The 18,770-nt window shown below is 39.2% G+C and overlaps 1 protein-coding gene across 2 annotated transcripts in view; it reads right to left on the minus strand.

Moving 5' to 3' along the window:
• Positions 1-18,186, minus strand: part of glcci1b (glucocorticoid induced 1b) — a 33,041-nt gene extending 14,855 nt beyond the window's left edge. The window contains exons 1-3 of one of the 2 annotated variants that reach the window (XM_008430975.2): positions 17,939-18,186; positions 17,401-17,789; positions 10,395-10,543 (exon numbers count right to left, since the gene is read on the minus strand). In XM_008430975.2, the coding sequence (XP_008429197.1) occupies positions 10,395-10,543; positions 17,401-17,789; positions 17,939-17,955 (555 nt within the window). In that variant the 5' untranslated portion in view covers positions 17,956-18,186. The remainder of the gene's footprint in view (positions 1-10,394; positions 10,544-17,400; positions 17,790-17,938) is intronic. The other variant, XM_008430974.2, reaches the window with a different exon arrangement.
• Positions 18,187-18,770: the final 584 nt, after the last annotated feature.

Raw genomic sequence — 18,770 nt, forward strand, 5'->3', positions numbered from 1 at the left:
ACAGGAACACCACGAAAAACTCTGAAAATTGCGTAAAAGTGTCATATTTTTACCAGTCATCTTAGAAAAGTGGAACTTGTATGTTATATAGAATCATCACACATAAGGCGTCTTCGCACTGCAGGGAACGGTATGGAACGGAACGGTTCCGACCGTGTTTGCATTACAACTTGCGACCGGTTCCACCCGGCCCGATTGGAACCACAAGAGCTGTGGTTCCAATCAGACCGGCCAAGCGGTTCTGCTTAGAACCAGCAGCTGATTGGCTGCTGGCTGCTATGGAGTCAGACGTTGATTTTCCGTTGACAGCTGGCTCTCACTAAACTGTATTTTGTAAAGAGTGCTCTTTTCAATATGTTTATTGTTAGTTTTAATTAGCAATGGATTCGTCTCATTATAGTGCAATCACCTGGTCTAATGATGAGGGTTTTTATCCTCCGCTTACTCGCTGATGAACGAGTACAGAATGAACTAGATCGGTCAACGAGGAAAGAGAAAGTTTTCCGCCGCATCTCTGAGGAAAAGGCTTCGGCCGCTACATCATTGTTTAGTTTAAAAAATAATAACATCAGGTTCAGCTTCGATGTATATGCAGTGTATATGCAAACACAACAGGGCTGGAACCGTTCCGTACCATTCCCTGCAGTGCGAAAACGCCTATAGAGTGATCAAGCTTCTGTTACTCATAATTCTTATAATTATGGCTTATAGATAATGAATACCCAAAATTCAGTGTCTCGGAAAATTAGAGTTGGAAACTCCTGGCGTCACTCCCTAATCAGCTAACTAACTCTAGACACCTTAAGATTAAATTTAAATATAACTGCATTGGTTTTTTTAACATCTTTTCAACAATAAAATAGATATGCAATAATTTAATGAAAGTTGTGGATTTTTGCAGAAAAATCTGCATTTTAAGTTTGTTTTTTGGTATAGAAAGAAATTATTTTGTCCACTTTTCAGCAAAAAGAAGAGGCTGTGGATCCCGTTCTGGTCAGAAGTTTCCATCCATCCATCCATTTTCTTGCACCCTTTTTCCCTCAGTGCGGTCGGGAGGGGTGCTGGTGCCCATCTCCAGCCAACGTTTCGGGCGAGAGGCGGGGTCACCCTGGACAGGTCGCCAGTCTGTCGCAGGGCAACACAGAGACACACAGGACACACAACCATGCACACACACACTCATACCTAGGGGCAATTTGGAGAGGCCAATTAACCTGACAGTCATGTTTTTGGACTGTGGGAGGAAACCGGAGTACCCGGAGAAAACCCACGCATACACAGGGAGAACATGCAAACTCCATGCAGAAAGACCCCAGGCCGGGAATCGAACCCAGAACCTTCTTGCTGCAAGGCAACAGCTCTACCAACTGCGCCACTGTGCAGCCTGTCAGAAGTTTCCATTTAAGTAAAAGTTTGGATATTTGTGGTTCTACTTGCTATGAAAATAAAAAAGCAAGGACAAATGTGATTGATAACAGATTAATACTTTTGCTTTAATTTAGCATAATCATAAATAATCTCACCCAAAACATTTTAAAAAGTGTTTCATCTGCACAAACCACCAAATGTGGACCATTTTGAAAGCCATTCTGAGGCCTCCAAATGGCCCACGCGCTGCACTTTGCACTCCCCTGATTTAAGACCTGAAACAGAAACTCCATTTCAACCAAAACTAAACTCCAAGAGTCTAAAATGTTCAGAAAAACCCATCTGAAAGCATTTAACAAGTGGTGTGCGTTTCAAAATAAAGCTGCATACCTGGAATCAGTGAAAATAAGTACAGCAGTCCCTGGGGAAAAAATCTCTTAAACAACAAAAACCTTTTCCTTTTTTTTCCTATTGCGGAGTAGAGTTGCACCAAACTGTGTTGCAAGACACTGAGCTCACATATTTGTCTTCTGACAAGAAAAACACTCCAAACAAAAATCCAAACACATTTAAAGAGCATTCATGCTTACTTGCCATGAAGACATCTCTGTTAGTTAAAGGTGACATAAAGTTTCCGTCTTTATGTTCCTTCACCTTCAGCAATACAATCCAGAAATTATCCAATAATACTGACTCTAGTTACAACTGCAGGCGTATCAAAGCTGAATGAGCCAAGCAATAAACGTTGAGATGTTTGTAGATGATTACAGAAAATCAGCTGATAAACGAGATATTTCCTCCTAGAGAGCATAGAGATAGTTCTGTCTCGATGAACTCGCCTTTTCGACCTCTGCTGAAAGAAACGAGGCAACGGTTAAATTATGTAAATTAATGCAAAACCAGAAGCAGGGAGCGGATCTTTCATAGGCCTGCAGAAACCACATACTTCCCCCTGATTGTGTCTATCAGCGGCGGCTCCGCTCCGACAACACGAGCACAGCGGCGCAACACATCGTAAATGTCACCGCCTTCGCCCTGCCTTACGCCCGACTCCGCACAAACAACATCTTCTTTCTCTAAACAGCGCAGGGTGATATGGAATATCACCCTGTGAATAATGACGAACACCCATGGAGCTGTGTGAGCCGGCGCGCTGGCCACGGCTCCCCCAGAAAAGGACACACATTAAATGGATGCTTGTGCTCTCGTAAAAAGAGACCTCTGTGCTTGGCCGCGCTGGATGGCAGATGTGTAACTAGCCTTTAGCATTAACATTTCGTCCATGGCCTCTGGAATGACTTGTGCAGTTTGAAGTTTCTGCCAAACATTCAGGAACTGGAAGCTGCAGTCGAATCTGTTCTTACCCGATGCAAATGGCTAGAAAGGGCACAGTGGCTTCACACAGTTCACTGCTGAGGAAAAAAATTAAGCTTCACTGGCGAACTGCATCAGAAATACAGCTTCAACACAAGGCATCTTTTAAACCTTTTATGATTTAAACAACTCTGAAAGCTAAAGATCTGAAGCATCTGTCTGGATTTACAATCTGCAAACTGGAACCACGAGTGGCTTTTAACAACTGGTTTAAAATGTTAAGGAATCAACTAATGTTTTTAATACAAATCTGATAACAAATGTCGTTTAATGCAGTTTTATCATGTAATAAATATTTATTTCATGACAAAAATCACACAAATATTACAAGATGCTGTTTTAATGTGAAGCATAGATGTTTCTTTTAAACTTTCTATTATTTAAACAACTTCAGTTGTTAAAGATTTGGTGCATATTTCTAGATATGCAAACTGCGGCTCTGGAGCCACAAGTGGCTTTTAATAACTGGCTTAAAATGATAAGGAATCAACTAATGTTTTTAATATAAATCTGATAACAAATGCTGTTTAAAGTAGTTTTTAATCATGAAATAAATATTTATTTCATGACAAAAATTACACTAATATTTCAAGTGGTGTTTATTAGATTTAGTTTTTGTTGTTAAGTTGTAAACGATACATTTGCTGCAGTTGAATCAATGCAAATGGCTAGAAAGGGCTTCACACTGCTGAGAAAAAAACAAAGTTTAACTGGTAAACTGAGTCTACTTTCGTCAGAGATGCAGTTTTAATACGAGACATAAAACTATCTTTTAAACCTTTTATGATCTGAACAACTGCAGTTGATTTGGTTCATATTTCTAGATATGCAACCTGAGCTTCTACATCAGGGAGTCAAACTCATTTTCATTTTGGGCCAAATCAAGATCATGAATGCTCTTAAAGGGCCGGTACGTATTGACAAAGCCTGTTAAAATATCAATGCATTCTTAAAATTAAACAATATTATTTAACATCTTTTCAGTCCCTCCAGGATTTTGTGTTTGTGGCACTAATTTGGAAATATTTGCACTTATTTATAACGGTAAATGTGACTTTTATTAGTCGCTGTATAGATCTTGGACCTTAATCCTAAGTTAAAGCTGAAGTAGCTGTTTAGTACAAGTAAGAAGGTTTTTGACAATTTTTGAGAAAAATCTGCTGTAACCTCACTATTATGTATTAGCGCAAAAAAGTGTGGGGATTTGTTGATTTTGCGTGAATTTTTACAATAATTCTCAAGAAACTGGAGGTCAATTAATAATACCAAAATTATTTATTTGTGCATCTTTTATTCAGACTTTGTTCCATTTTATAGAATGTTTTTTTAAACCAATTACTTGGGTCACATTTTAGGGCTCTGCTTGCTGTGATTTCGGCTCATTTCTCCTGCCAGAATGATCATAATCGGAGATTTTCATTCTGTGATTTACACATTTATTACGCTTCACAGTCAAAGAAATGTCCCAACTCAGAATGATCCGGTTGAAGTCGACCCACCAGCATCACGAGTCTGATCCGCCTCAGCAGGTCGTTAAAAACCTGCAGCACCAGAAGGGTTTTCAAAGATCGGCACAGAGCGGAAACACTTTATCATCCTCCACCGTTTATCTGATTCGAGAAAATGTGCTGATCGCAATATTTAATGCAGATGACAGGCAACGGATGGCACGCCACAACGCTGCCTGTATTTGGAGCTTTTTGGATTTCCTGCACACATAAAGCACAGCTGCGTGAGGATTCACCAAAGGCATCTTATCAAAGCATCTGATCAGCTTCAATGTGAAAGGGCAAAGTGCTAACGCGTTTACTGTAGCATGCTACAGTAACGGTTACATCATTCATTCATTCATTCCCAGGCTTTTATTTGACATCTACATCAGTGGTGTCCAAACATTTTGCATCAAGGGCCAAAATTCCCACGTTGAAAGTGTTCAGGGGTTAAAATTTCAATTAAAACACAAAAATATTGAGGTGAATTTTTTTTCATTTACCTGCACAACAACAAAAGACATTTGCCTAAATGTTTAATTATTTACCTTTCTGGGGCTTGTTACTTTCCGCTTTTTAAGTCTATGAAACGTTTTTAAGTTTATTCCAAATGTAATTTTTTGATATTACACATTCTTTTTTTTTTAACTCAAAAATATTTATGCTTTGACTAAAACCTCCTGGATATTAGTGGCACGACTTAATATAATAATGAAAAAAATACTATAAAAAAGTCTTTGTGTTGTTCTTAACATTTTCAGTTTTAGAAGACATGAACTAAAAAAAGTACAAAAACTGTTAAATGGCCAAATTGGTGGCATTCTTGAATTAAGGTCAAGGGCCACACCAAATTAACCCAAGGGCCACAAATGGCCCCTGGGCCACATTTTGGACACCCCTGATCTACATGATCCAGTTGACTCTCAGATTTACTACATCAACAGCAAAACCTTGGCGGATGACAACTTCCTCATTCCGTCTCCAACAGTGTCCAAAATACCGACGATCAGAGAAAAGACTGAAGCCTGTTTTAGCAAAAATAATAAATAATGAAACAATGGACCCAATCTTACCAACTACATGTCGTTTAATACGACATCAGTCATCGTTAGAGCATTGCCAGAGTAAAGGGTTTCCTACCAACGCCTGGTCAAAAAGCTCACATGCTTTCAGTTTTAGTAGGTTAGACAATTGAGATGGTCAATAAAGCAGGACTGGAAAAACCAATCAGGTGGCTGCAACTTATCCAAAATCCTTTCTGAGTCCTGAACCAACACCAGGAAAAGAAATCAGTCAGAAAACCTGAGAGGAGCAAAACCTGCTGGTTTCTTCAAGCCAGAACTGAGAACATTATGGTTTACTGTAGCTTTCCTTTAGAGGCAGATCACTGCTGCATCATTGTTTTAAATTTGTATTTATGTTATTCTTACATTTCTCTGTTCCTTTATTTCCATGTAAAACACTTTGTGTATGTTTACGTTTTTGACAGTAAACTTTGAGCAAAAAGAAACGTTTCAACTTTTTAAACAACACGCCAGTGAAGTGAGAATGTTGTGAGGTTTTTGGTTCCAATTTTTGCATTTTTATTTAAATTAATAAGAGATTTTGTTCTAAAAGAAGTCAAGCAGGCACATGTGGTAAAGCATGGCGTCTAAATCCCAATTCAATATGCTTCAAGGTGACCCGTTGATGCTTCCTGGAACAGGATAGTACAAATCTACCGGCTGTACAACATGTTCACTACATTATCTAAAGTCATTCTTAGATAATGTGATTTTATAGTGCGCCGCTGTGCACACTAAAAATCACAGTTTAGGATCTCTCGTCCTTTAAATCCAAATAATCTGCTGCTGGCCACACCCTCGACTCAACTTTTACACTCGCACGTAAAAATGGCTGCAAGCAGATGTACAATTACACAACCTTACTTCTTTGAAAAGCAAAAGTGGAGCCTCCTGCACAACCAACAACAATGCAGGAAGTGGTTTCTGGATGCCAACAAACCCCTTGTCTTTTCCAGCAGCCATTGTACAGCCTTTTACTCACCTGAGCCGGGCAATGCGCTCTGTTGAACCTGCAGCCTCAGCTTGGTGCCTTGCGAACAGTGAAGCGTGCCAGGTGTTGTGCCTGACAATGTAATGCTGATAAAACTCATAGCCTGCAGCTCGCTTCCTATTGTGATTCCCACCCAACGGGTTACATGCCGACAACATCCTCAAGAATCCAGCTCTGCTCCAAAGCAGGAAATAATGACTGGGCTTCAATTGAATCACAGTGGAATTTGGGCTGTTTTGTTTAGATTGCACGCCGAGACATGCATGCAGAGGCCTGCTGCTATCATTTGGTGGGAGTTTTTTAAAAGGTTGTTTATCTGAATGTTTTAAATTCACTTTTCTTTATAGAAAGCAGTTGATTACCTGTAGTTTTGTGCATTGGTCTAAAAGTCGCATCAGTTTTTGAGAGAAAATGCCAAACTACTAACAACCAAAACCAGGATTTTAGATTCATTACCAATTATACTACAACTTGTCGTCCAAAATAAACAAACATTTTAACCTTAAATCAATCACACTTTCAGAAATTATATTTCAGGTATTCACAGGATTATGTGGATAAATTATTGGTGATTTTAAGGCGTATTCCACTGTAACCATTTGGTTTACATTATTAAACCAAATTTAATCCTGAATGCACAGAGCTTTAAAAAAAAAAAAAAAAAAAAAACCGGTAATGATTATTTTAAGCCTAATAATCGTTTGTGTCAACCTTGGCAGCAACAATTGACGTCAAGGACTTGTTATAACCAGCAATGAGAAGGCCTGTCATTTTGCTGGACGATAAATTATCCCAGTAATTATTGCAATGCATGATAATATTGTTGTTTTGAACCATTTTGAGGTAATATTGTGATAATAATTGCATAATAATATATTCTCAAAAACTATAAACTTTAAATTCTAATGAACATTTAACACAGGAACTGGAAGATATTTCGAATATCCAGTTGTAGGATTTCTCTCATCTTTGATAAAAGACCACTCTAGGTCTTGACTCGAGCTTTTGTTTTGGTTGTATTTACCCAGAATGCCCTGGAGAAGTCTCCGGTCCGCCTGGCGTTCCAAAGTTAATTTTAATTGGAATGAAACGTTTTTACCAGGGTTCGTTTTCTGGGTTTTCTGTGAGGACTTTGGTTTCTGTGTATGTATTTTGGTTCACTTAGACCCGTGTTGTCGCGTCATGCCCTTGATTGCTTCTCCTGCTCCCTGATGTGTGTTTAGTCTGTGTCGTCTCTTGACCGCTGGATCCTTCACTCCTTCTTTGTCACTCTCTTATCAGTTAACTGGTTTTTGGACATCATTAAACACATTATCTCTCTTTACTCTAGATCTGACCGCGTTCAACCTCATCTCAACTAGAGCCGTAACGATTCCTCGAATGACTTCAGCACCTCGAATATTAAGGTTCCTCAATAAAAATGATCTGTCCTGAAGTTTCATCAAATTATGTTTTATTATTTAGAGCACCATGTTGTCATTATTATTGTTGCTCTGTGCTCTCATTTCTGCCTGTGAGTTGTTGACAAAAGCTAAGTGTTAGTGGCAAAACGTTCAATTTTCAAGTTCAGTCTGGGAGGATTTTATTGATTTACGATAATGTCCGAGTTTTATCATTTTGAGGGCCCAATAGACATCCTTAAATTGACTGTCGCGATGCCGGTTCAGAATGAACGGTGGTGAAGAGCGCAGCGGGTGTACTTACACAGGTGAGTGGGATAACCTGAACACGGTGAGCAGCTCCACTGTCGTTGATGCTTAACATAAGTGTAACGTTACGAACGAATGAGAAAATACATTTCATATCATCCTGGTCTCAACATTACACACCTGGTAGGTGAGTTTCTGTGTGTGGCAAACGACAGCATCAAATCCCGTTGCTAACATGAACACAAAAGCTATGAATGGCTGGACAAGGTGAGAGTTCAGCTGTTAAACTCACTGAAGATGAATACATAAACCAAAAACTGGAGTAGATGGTCTTTGAACTTACCAATATTTTATTTGATCAAATTTATATTTGATTACTTGATTAATCGTCAGAATAATCAACAGAATACTCGATTACTAAAATAATCGTTTACAACAGCCTTAATCTCAACCCTTCATGACATTTTTGGTCATTCACTCCACAAACCAACAGGACTTTCCAGACAAATGGACTGGGGTTCGATTAAAGCGGAATGAACACAACTGGTGTGAATGCACCCTTATTTAATGGTTCAGCACAATTGCAACAGTGTGTTTTTTTGACAAAGACTTGCACTCATCTGTAGTGGAAACGCAGCTACTGACGATCTGTGGTTTGTGCTCACATATAACTAATAATGTAAAATGTCAGGCTACACAAACTGTTTGATCAGTCTGCCTTTCTTGTGTGTGAATTGGTGTGTCAGAGCTTTAATCTTCATACGGATTCTCTGTGCTCTGTAACCGCAGGGTCTAGGGCTTGCAGACATATCCTGGAAGCGCGATTAGCATATGTATGGACCCTCTGCTCCTCAACTCCCACACAAAAGGCAGGCAGCCATGAGGGCCAGGTGGTAAGCAGTGGGAATTCTCCTCGCCTCGCCTGGGGGACAGGTGCAAACAACTTCACCTCCATGCAGAGCTGCATTACAGCTCAAAGGAGAGGCCGTCTTGAACTGGTGCAATGCAAAACAAAAGAGAGCAGGGACCTTTTGTCTGCTGCTTTCTGCTGTTGTCTTATAAAAAAAGAGAGATGGGCTCAGGCAGAACTTGCAAACAGGAAGTGGTCTATGACTATTCCTTAAGTGGGTTCGAGCTCCGACAAATCGCTCTGGGACTGTGATGTGCGTCGCATTTTCTCACATTACAATTTTTACTGCCATAACAAATGTTTTCCATCATCCACAGCTCTGTGAGTCAGACTCTTATGAGCTCATCTCACCAGGACAGGACAGGCTCAACATCACTTTGTGCCAAAAAGCATGAAGTCTATGAGATAACGGCGTGCCTAGATGTTTCTCTGCATTTTTATGCTCTCTTTGATAATTGTCAAACTGATTTTCCATACTTTCCAGATCCAGACAGGAACCCTGTAATTAGATGTGTTTACTTTGCACATAGCCACTTCGAGAAACCTCACCAGCTCCCCCCTACCACTTCCTCGGAGAACAAACAAAGAAACGCAAGGCAAATGAGGGGTAAAGGGACGAAGCCCATGTAAATTAGGCTTGGCGGTCTTCATTCAGTCACATGAAAGGCTTCTGTTAGCAATAGGGAGAGCTGCCCTCTTGCAAATCATACATATTCAGTATTCTTTCATAACACAAGCCCGCAACAAGCCACGGTCCTTCAAAAATTAAACTCTTTCTGAAACTGGATAATCATGCGTGGGCTGCCAACCAACAGTGAGATCAGGCTAAATGTAAAACCGATGCATGGATATGGAGGGTCAGCGGCAACAAACACCAGAAAAAAAGACTAATCAATTCTGGCAGATCAATCAATTCTGAATCAATTTCTTTGGTTGTCAGCCAATAATTTAACAAATCATTAACAAACTGCATCCAAACTTTTTGGACAATTATGCTTTAGGTAGTTGGACACTTTTGTTTTTTGTTGTTGTTTTTTTACAGTTGGTAGCAGCTAATTAGTTAGCATCTTAAAAGCTAAAGCAATACCTGAACTATGACCCCAAATCCCAGAGGAGGACGTTCAAACTTCCAACAATCAAAATGACGATGAGCTCATATCCCCTACTCCAACGTCTCTCTGCCACTTACAACACTTATGAATTTCACTTATAACAAGACATTTTTCCCATCTTGCGACTTAATTTATCTGCTAGTGTAACTAGCACGTTTTCATCAATATTTACTTAAAACAAGCCTCTGTCTGTTCCTCAAAAGTTGCTTTTAAGTTAGTTTGTCTTATTTCAAGTGTATTAAGACATTTGCACTAAAAACAAAACTAAAAATATTTGGCAAGATTTTGTGTTTTTGCAGTGACGGAATTGCATGCAAATGTAGAAAGTTATAAAAATCCTTGTATTATCTCAATAATTTTGGTAAAGTGTGGTGATAGCCTGTCATAGTCCCAGTAAACACCTGGTTTGAGCTGGACTCTGCTGTGGTCTGAGTACCTGTGTGGCTTTGTCTTTCATACAGGAAGGGTACGGTGCGTGGGAGTCCCGAGGCCACTGGCCAGTGAGGTAAGGTCCTGTGATGGCGTCCAAGGAAGACGCTCTCCGTATGGCACTGGAGCTACGCACCTGTAGTTTGGATCTTTCCGCTGTGAAGAAGGAAACATTTGACTTAACATACCATCTATATGCAACCCCAAACAACTTAAGCAAACCAATTTCTCAGTTGGTCCATGTGTGAGTGACGTTACTTCAGTTTTTCGTGTTTGCACTTAGGAATTTGACCTTGATCCCTTCTTGTTTTCAAAGATGTTGTTGAACCACATGAGTGAGAAAGAGAGAGAGAAAGAAAGGAGCTTGAAAGCAGAGAGAAATGCCAAAGGCTGAGCAGGAGTATCTCATGTTATGGGAGCAATCTGCTGTGACCTAGAGCAGTTAAGCACACACCACCCACATAAAGAGCTCATAAGCCACCACACTGCAATGCACATCAAAACTGCCTGCATCCACACAACAATCCTGCAGAGGCACGCAATGGAAGACCAAACAGGACAAATCCAAAGTAACCACTGGACTATCTGAGGCCGCAGTGAAACGTGTTTGTTAGCCTAAATGAAACCATTCAGGTGTGTAATTACTGCAATTAAGCTGCTTCGTTTTGACGTCAAATGCTGAAGGACGGAGTCATATGTGGGAGATGTGTGCATTTGTTTTACTTCTTGCCAGAGGAGCCAAGGCAAAGGCCTTTCACACACACACAAAGCACACACAGACTAAACCATCTACATGAGGCGCCCCGTCCCTCGTGGAGCTGCACAGCCAGTCATTGTTGTTCTTTGTTCATAAAACACACAAGCCTACCCACCCAAAGGTATTGCCTAAGTAAGCTTACTGGGCTACAGTAAAATTCCCTGAAGCATTGCAGACAAGGGAAGCAGGCTAAATTTCCATCAATATTGATATAAGCGAAGCCATCGCTCCCTGAACTGGGATTGTGGTTATTTTCCATTCCCCCACTAACTCCCTCCTTCCCATTCACCAGACTACAATAATCTCCTTATGAGAAAAAAAGGAAACGGTGAAAGAAGTCGAGACATCAAAGAAGTCCATCTGCTGATTTCAGTAGTAAGAAAGTGGCGTTGAAGGAAAAGCTTTATGTTGGATTTTAACGTGAACTTTCCCTTCACAAGACATTTCCAGGCTTTTAGATGTTTGGCTTTATTAACTGAGAGACAGAAGAAAATATAAAAACAAACATGCGGTCAGCAGTTTCCTGTGGGTTTTCACAAGGGTTCATCCTGACAACATCTGAAAACAAAATTCCCAGAACTTCGCTTGATCTGAGGATCGCAAAACAAAAATCAGTCAGCATTTAGATTCACGCTTCACCTGGGGTTACACACCTAACCCCAGGCATTTCCCAGACTTTATTATGACAGCAAAGTTTGGTTATGTTTATTCTTCTACTCCAGTGCTTTTCAAACTTTTTATACCAAGTAATGATGCAGCACATGCTAACATTACACTGAAGCTTTTTAATGCAGAACTTGGACGTTACCAGTTGGTTGCTGGTCATTTTGTCCCTTTGTACCAAAATTTTCACTTACAAAATGGTGCTATAAGTAATAAGTTTTTAAACAACATATACTGTGCAAGTAAATATTTCAGTGTTTTCATGACCATTTATCTCCATAATTCATTAACTTAAAATAAACTGATATGCAGTCATTTAAGGTATCCTTTCTCACTCAAACTAGCACTAAAAATAGCAAATTTTTGCTTTTTTTTTACAGTTGGTTTTGTTATGTATAAAAACATAACAAAAGTTTTTTTAAAAATCCAGCGCCACTCCCTTGTTTGAAGCACATAATCCATTTCATTTTTACTCTGAAGAAGAGATTTCAGAGTTTTTCAACAAAATTATCAAAACGGTTTTCCTGATTCCTGCAGTCCAAGAAGGAAAATTACAGATGAACATTGTTGTATCGCCAACTGGCAATAAATTTTACATGATATTGCTAGATGCAAAAAAGTTAGCTAACTAGCTAGCAAGGGTACATTAGAGGCTAATTAGCAGCAGCCACAATCAGCGCAAGTTACAGAACAGCATAAAAATGTCTGTGGGCGACTCCAACGTTTACCTGACGGAAAAAATCCAGCAAGAAAATTAAACTACACAGAATGTAGGAAAGTAAATGTCACAACAGAATTTAAGACCTGGCTAACATATTTAAGGCCAACTTACATTTTTCAAGTAAATTTAAAGACATTTTAAGGCCGTAATATTAGATTCAAGAATTTAATACTTTTTTAAGGATACAGACACCTGGAGATGCATTTTCTAAAAAGGTAGTTCCTTCGATGACAAGTCCTGCAATTTTGAACATTAATTTTAGGAATGTCACAACAACTAATTTTGCTGTACTATAAATTGCTCCAACAGTTACAGTAATATAATGGTAATGACATAATAATGCAAGAAGACGTCTTCAAAGATCAATAAACTTTAAATTCTAATAAACATTTAACACTGGAGCTGGAAGACATTTTAAATGTCCAAAACAAATAAACAAAACAACAGAAACAACAAATAAAATGAATTATTTGTTGTTTCAAAACTGATCTTCAAAGAAATGGCAAGATGATATCAAAACACCAGACTGAAGAATTTTATCATCCAGCTTTTGGTAGAAAGGGAAAACGCTAAATCATGCTAATGGAAATTATTGAATTTGTTTTATTTTATTATGTAATAAACTGATTTATTGCTTAGTGCAACAGGCAAAAATATCAAGATGATATTGTGCAGAAACAGCTAACATTTAGCTTGGTAAAGACAACATTTACACTAACAAATGAAAATCCAGAAATTATTTACATTCAAGTAATAATGTTATTAGAACAGAAATAAAAACTAACTTCGACAGCTTAATTCAACAGAATCAGATACTTAAACCTTTAAATCTGTGAGTTTAAAGGTTAAAGTTGAGCTGTTTCAGCAGAAGCAGCATTTTGACTGTGAGCAGTAAGCAGTGTGGTGAAATGACGTCACGCTGGTGAACCTAAAAGGTCACAACAAGTTAACATGAAACTGTCGGTGCATCCAGAAAGCAGGACCATCCTAATCCTCTGAACACAGAATAGCCATAAAATCTGTGCTGATTGGCCTTCTGATTGTTTGGATTTGAGAGTTCACATGCATTTAGGAAAACCTTGCCTCCTCCATCACAACTGACATGAACAACCAGCTGGGGTTAGAGGTAATCTCTTTTGGAGGATTGAGGAATGTGTGGCATGCAGCTGGAGTAGGAAATCAACACCAAGAGCTAGCTGAACATGGCTAGCTCATATTCACCCTGCCTGGCAAAAGTGACTTCAGAGTTGTTATTGACGGGACTTTGCTTCCTGCGCTGCATGGCAGGCTGGCCATCAAGGCTGGAGGTCATCCCGTTCAAAGAAACAAGGAATGCAAAGCACTTCGCAAGCATAAAGTCCCCCAGTTACACCACCATGACCTGTACTGTGAAAAGTGGAGGACCGTTTCAGCTAAAGGTAAGACTATAAGCTAATTTAATTTGATTCAAAAACACTTTATGTATCCCAAAGTGAAAATAAATGTTGTCATAACTCATATATCCAAGTATTCTCAAATAGTCATTGTGGTTGGTGAGGCTGTGGTCAGATGGCTCTGACTTAAGACTGTAACTGTATAACAGTTTTATGGCTGTCATAACATGCTAACAGCTAATTATCCAGGCATCAGAGACGGTATCTGACGTAGCCTGTCCTATATGGAGGTTCACACAGCAGGCAGATGTGAACCAAATCCACTTTTCCTGCCTGTAATGCGACCAATAACAGCTCCCACAAGTTTGAGCCGGAAGTGATCTGTGCCACTGAACCGCCATCTTGGTAGGCAAAGCGTAGATGAACCATGGCTTAGAGACCAACAAAATGAAAGTAGAGTACTCAAAACTGTAATCGAGTAATAGATGCAATCTACATATATTCTTTATAAATTAGATAGGAACTAGGCAAGCGCTAGTTCTAAAGCTGCATTAACACCAAACGCGATTTGAGCGTCTGGTTTACATTCAAAGTCTACATGAACGGACGTCAAGGCCCAGCGCTGCGCGACTGAAGCGACGCACGTCACACGACTTATTTTTTGCAGTCTAGTGTAACAGACTGTAAAAATTATCAAATGTATCATTTATAATGAAACAATAAATTGTCCCAGAAGTCACTGCGACAAACAATAATGTTGTTTTAAGACCATTTTTAAGTAATATATTGGTGATAAAGTCATAACAGAACAGAAATTCTCAAAACTCAATGAACTTTAAATTCTAATAAACATTTAGCACAGAAACTGGAAAACATTTTAAATATCCAAAAATAAATAAACAAGACAACAAATAAAATTAATTATGAAGTTTCTGTTAGCAAAATTGTTCTTCAACAAAAGCGCTAGTTGAGACCAATAAACTTGTTTTAAATTATCATGTGATTAATTGATTTATTGCTTATTGTAGCAGGCCTATTTGTAACACTAACATCAGAAAGAATTGCTAATTATATTCTCACAGGCAAGGAAAAAAGAAAAATGTTGATTTTCCATTTTTAAGCATTCATACAAAATCTGCAAAAACAACTACGAGAAGGAAATAAGTTAGAAAGGCAGATGAAAAATGGATAATCAAATAGATAAATGAAAGGAATAAAGTCGTCTGAAAATAAAAATACCTTTGTATATTCTAATTTTCCACATTTTTCCAGACTATAATTATGGTAATAATCCCTAACTCATATTCCAGACCGTGTGGGAGCCCTGTTTATATCCTATTAACGATACACAATAGAATTGCAAACACATGATTTTCTAATATCCTGCAGGACAAACTGGGGAGTTCTGTTTCTGCCCTTTCCAGTGATACCAGTCATTAGGTAACATTCCCTCAGCCGTGTTTCTGCAGGGAATGAACTGGACAGATTACAAGTGGCAGCATGTCTCTCTGCCACGAGGTCCTTTCTCTTCTTCCTTTCAGTAATGGATTTACAGAACTTCTTCTAACCACATCATGAATGCCTAGCTGTGCGTGGAAAAAAGGCTTTTTCCAGGCTTTTAGATGATGTTTCCAAAAGTTACATCCAGGGATGATTGTTAGCAAAGTCCTGTGCACAAAATCTACATTTTTAATGAATTAGCACTTTGTAAACACAGACTTTTACTATATACGTTTTCAAATACAATAACAGCAAGCTTTAAATTAAGAATCAGCAACTTTACTGTGACATTGTGAGTCGTATTTTCAGCATACAGATAAACACAAAAGGGATGCAATACTACTGTTATTATTATTAGAAGGTTTCTTAGAGTGGACAAATATGCTTTTGTCTGGAAAAACCTCTAAGACATTGGTCAATGCGTTAGCTACTAGGCTAGATGTGGGAGTTGTAGTTTGTTAGATTTGTAATAACATTTTGATTCCGGGTGCAAGTTATCAATTGATGAGTTAATCTAAAGTTGATTGAGCTTATTGATTTACTAATTGTTAATTAATAAGCGGCCATATTCTTAAAAATTTCTGCTTTCTCTTGTATGAAGATGGCCGACCGTCTTTCCAAAACATAGAGTTAAATTTTTAATAACATGCTGACTTGGCTGAATGAGCGCTACTCAGGTGAAACTTAAGGAGTTTGTCAAGTGTTTATATTTCAAAATAACAATGCAAAAAGTAAATTTTCCATCCCACACTGGACTCCGTTTGGAATATTTCTCTTTCCAGTTCTGGTATTGCCGCCATCTTTGTTTCTGTATCACCAGCTTTGCCAAAGGATGACCAGCGGCGCCCTCTGCTGGATGGCGTTCAAACTATGACACTAAAATAAGGTGTAAGCAGACATTATACACAGTTCTCAAAGCGGGCACATTTAGTATGTAGCTGACAGCCATGTTGGTAGGCATCCCTAACCTCCATGGCAGTTGCTATGACAACAATAAACTAGCTATAAGCTCAGAACTAGCTCATCGATTACTCGATTCCAATTTTTGAACACTCTACCCATCTTTGTGTAATACCAAGATAATTATCAGTGATATTTACTGTACTACAAAACTAGCAAGATTATCTTAGCTAATGTAGCTTTTAGCTGCTAGCTAAGACGGACATATAGCCTATGTGTATGTTACATGTACTTACTCTGCCAGTAACCAGAACCTTATTTACTTGAAGAGTTCGCAAGTCCTTTACAAATCCGTTTAAACATTGATTGTTTGCATCCATGGTGTAGGCGCTCCTCACTAGGTAGTTAACTATGTCATAGTAAACCGGAGGCAGCTTGTCCACATCATGTTTCCATGACGTTTCTCTGTCTCATACAGGTGCACCCCGACAGCAGCAAATTTGTTGATATATATTTTTCTCGCACACTAGTCAGTATATTTTCTTTTTGTTGGTCTTGAAGCCATGGCTCAGCTATGCTTGCCCTGAGCTTGACTACCAAGATGGCGGTTTATTGTGATATACATTATGTTTAGGCACAGAGTTTCTCCACTCTCCCCAAACTTTTTTTGTTTTTTCCCCCACTGTCTTGACTCTTTATACAGTGGCGATGTGCTACCTCAACCAAATTAATTTTTTAAAAAGTGAACTGTACATCCAGGGAATATTTTTCATCCAATCTTCAGTAGAGCAGATCTTCCACTGCACTGCATGGCAACCAGTCCCAAACGCCGATGTGTACCTAATAATCAACAATAGTGTAATCTGCATTCCTGAAAGAAAGTGTGTGTGCGTGTAGGCCTCCACGACTGGCTCTAGCCCAGGAGCCCACATGCTCCTAAATCCAGCCCTGAAATTTTAACACACATTCTCACTTTCCACTCTTAATTACATAACAGTAACAACAGAAAGCACAATGACACGCTCTAAGGCGACCACACACGTGGTGATATATCATTTATGTGTGTAGTTAAGTATATAAAACGCTCTTTTCGTTTTACCTTTTGACACTGGGGAGTCTGGGGGACAGGAAGCCTCCTTATTTTCGGGTGACACTCTTTGCTTTGTACTTCCTGCAGTGAGCGGAGGGCTGGAGGGGGGACTGCTACTCGAGACCCGGCTGGTTGTTGTCCCACCGTGCAGGTTTTGCGGCCGTGTGGGGCTGCTCGGACCCCCACGCAGGAGCTGGTAAGGCACAGTGGCGCGGATGGGGTGCAAGCGGCTGCAGCTGCTGCCGCTCTGGGTGAACGAGCCCGGGGAGCCCGCATTGCTGCGCCTCACCCTCGGCTGCTGAAGGGAGTTACTGGGCGCTGACATCTTCCGAAACTGGCTGCTTACTCTTATCGCAGGGGAAAAACACGCACTGCCCAAGGCTGCTGCTGCTGCTTCTCTAGAAAAGGAGGAGAAGGTTGGAGGACTATTGAGATAAACATCAGCCTGTTAGCGAAAAACGTTAGCTTCCTTTAAAATTTCTCAACTCCTGCTTTTAAGGAGGGTAAAAAAAACAATCCGACATGACTTATTTTGAAGCAAACTTACCTGTAGGTTACTAACATGTGCTGTGGTAAACTCCAAACATGGCATGGATAACTTTTAAAGTTGTTTTTACAACTTCTCGTTACATTTTTTTACGTGTTTTTGCTGCTATCAAGCCGTCCCCATCCTGCTCACTCACTTGACAGTTTTTTAGCTCGACTACTGGCTGGCGTAAGTAGGCGGGCCTTAGCTATGAGTCTCTTGGTTTCTGATTGGACAGTCACCGTGTACAGTAAGATCAGTGATTGGCTTCTGCCAGCCCATAAAGAGTTACTTTCAACCAATCAAAATTACATTATGTTAAACATTTTTCACCCTACAATCAAATGTGTAAAGTTATTAATCCTTATTCATAAGTGTTTTAAGTTTTCATAAAAATACTTAATTGCAGTTAAAAGCTGTAGCTGTTCTGGAGCTTTCATTCATTGTCAATTGAAATGATAAAGTCATACATTTACGCATAATAAATTATTTTCCCAAAATGTATCTCAAAAGTTTACTTCTAAACTATCATATTGCATTTGAATTGTTTAACCAGTAGAATATAACAGATTAAAATGCTAATCTCATTGTTTATATACATTAATTTGACATAACTACATACATTAAAGACCCAATGTTTACTTATTACGCTGTGTTTTTACTGCTCCTTATTCTGCGTAGAAATGCTCTGAGAGCTTCAAGAAACTTGAGTCAAATTCCTTTTATGCCTTAACATGTGTAGCCGATGAATGTGGTTAGACAGATGGGTAATGGCTGCTTTCCGATGGCTGGACACAGTTTCAACCTCAGCCTCTGAGACTGGACTGTTCCATGACAATATGCCAACATGTTC

Source organism: Poecilia reticulata, linkage group LG16 (assembly GCF_000633615.1).
Source record: "Poecilia reticulata strain Guanapo linkage group LG16, Guppy_female_1.0+MT, whole genome shotgun sequence".
In the NCBI taxonomy this organism is placed as follows: Eukaryota; Metazoa; Chordata; class Actinopteri; order Cyprinodontiformes; family Poeciliidae; genus Poecilia; species Poecilia reticulata.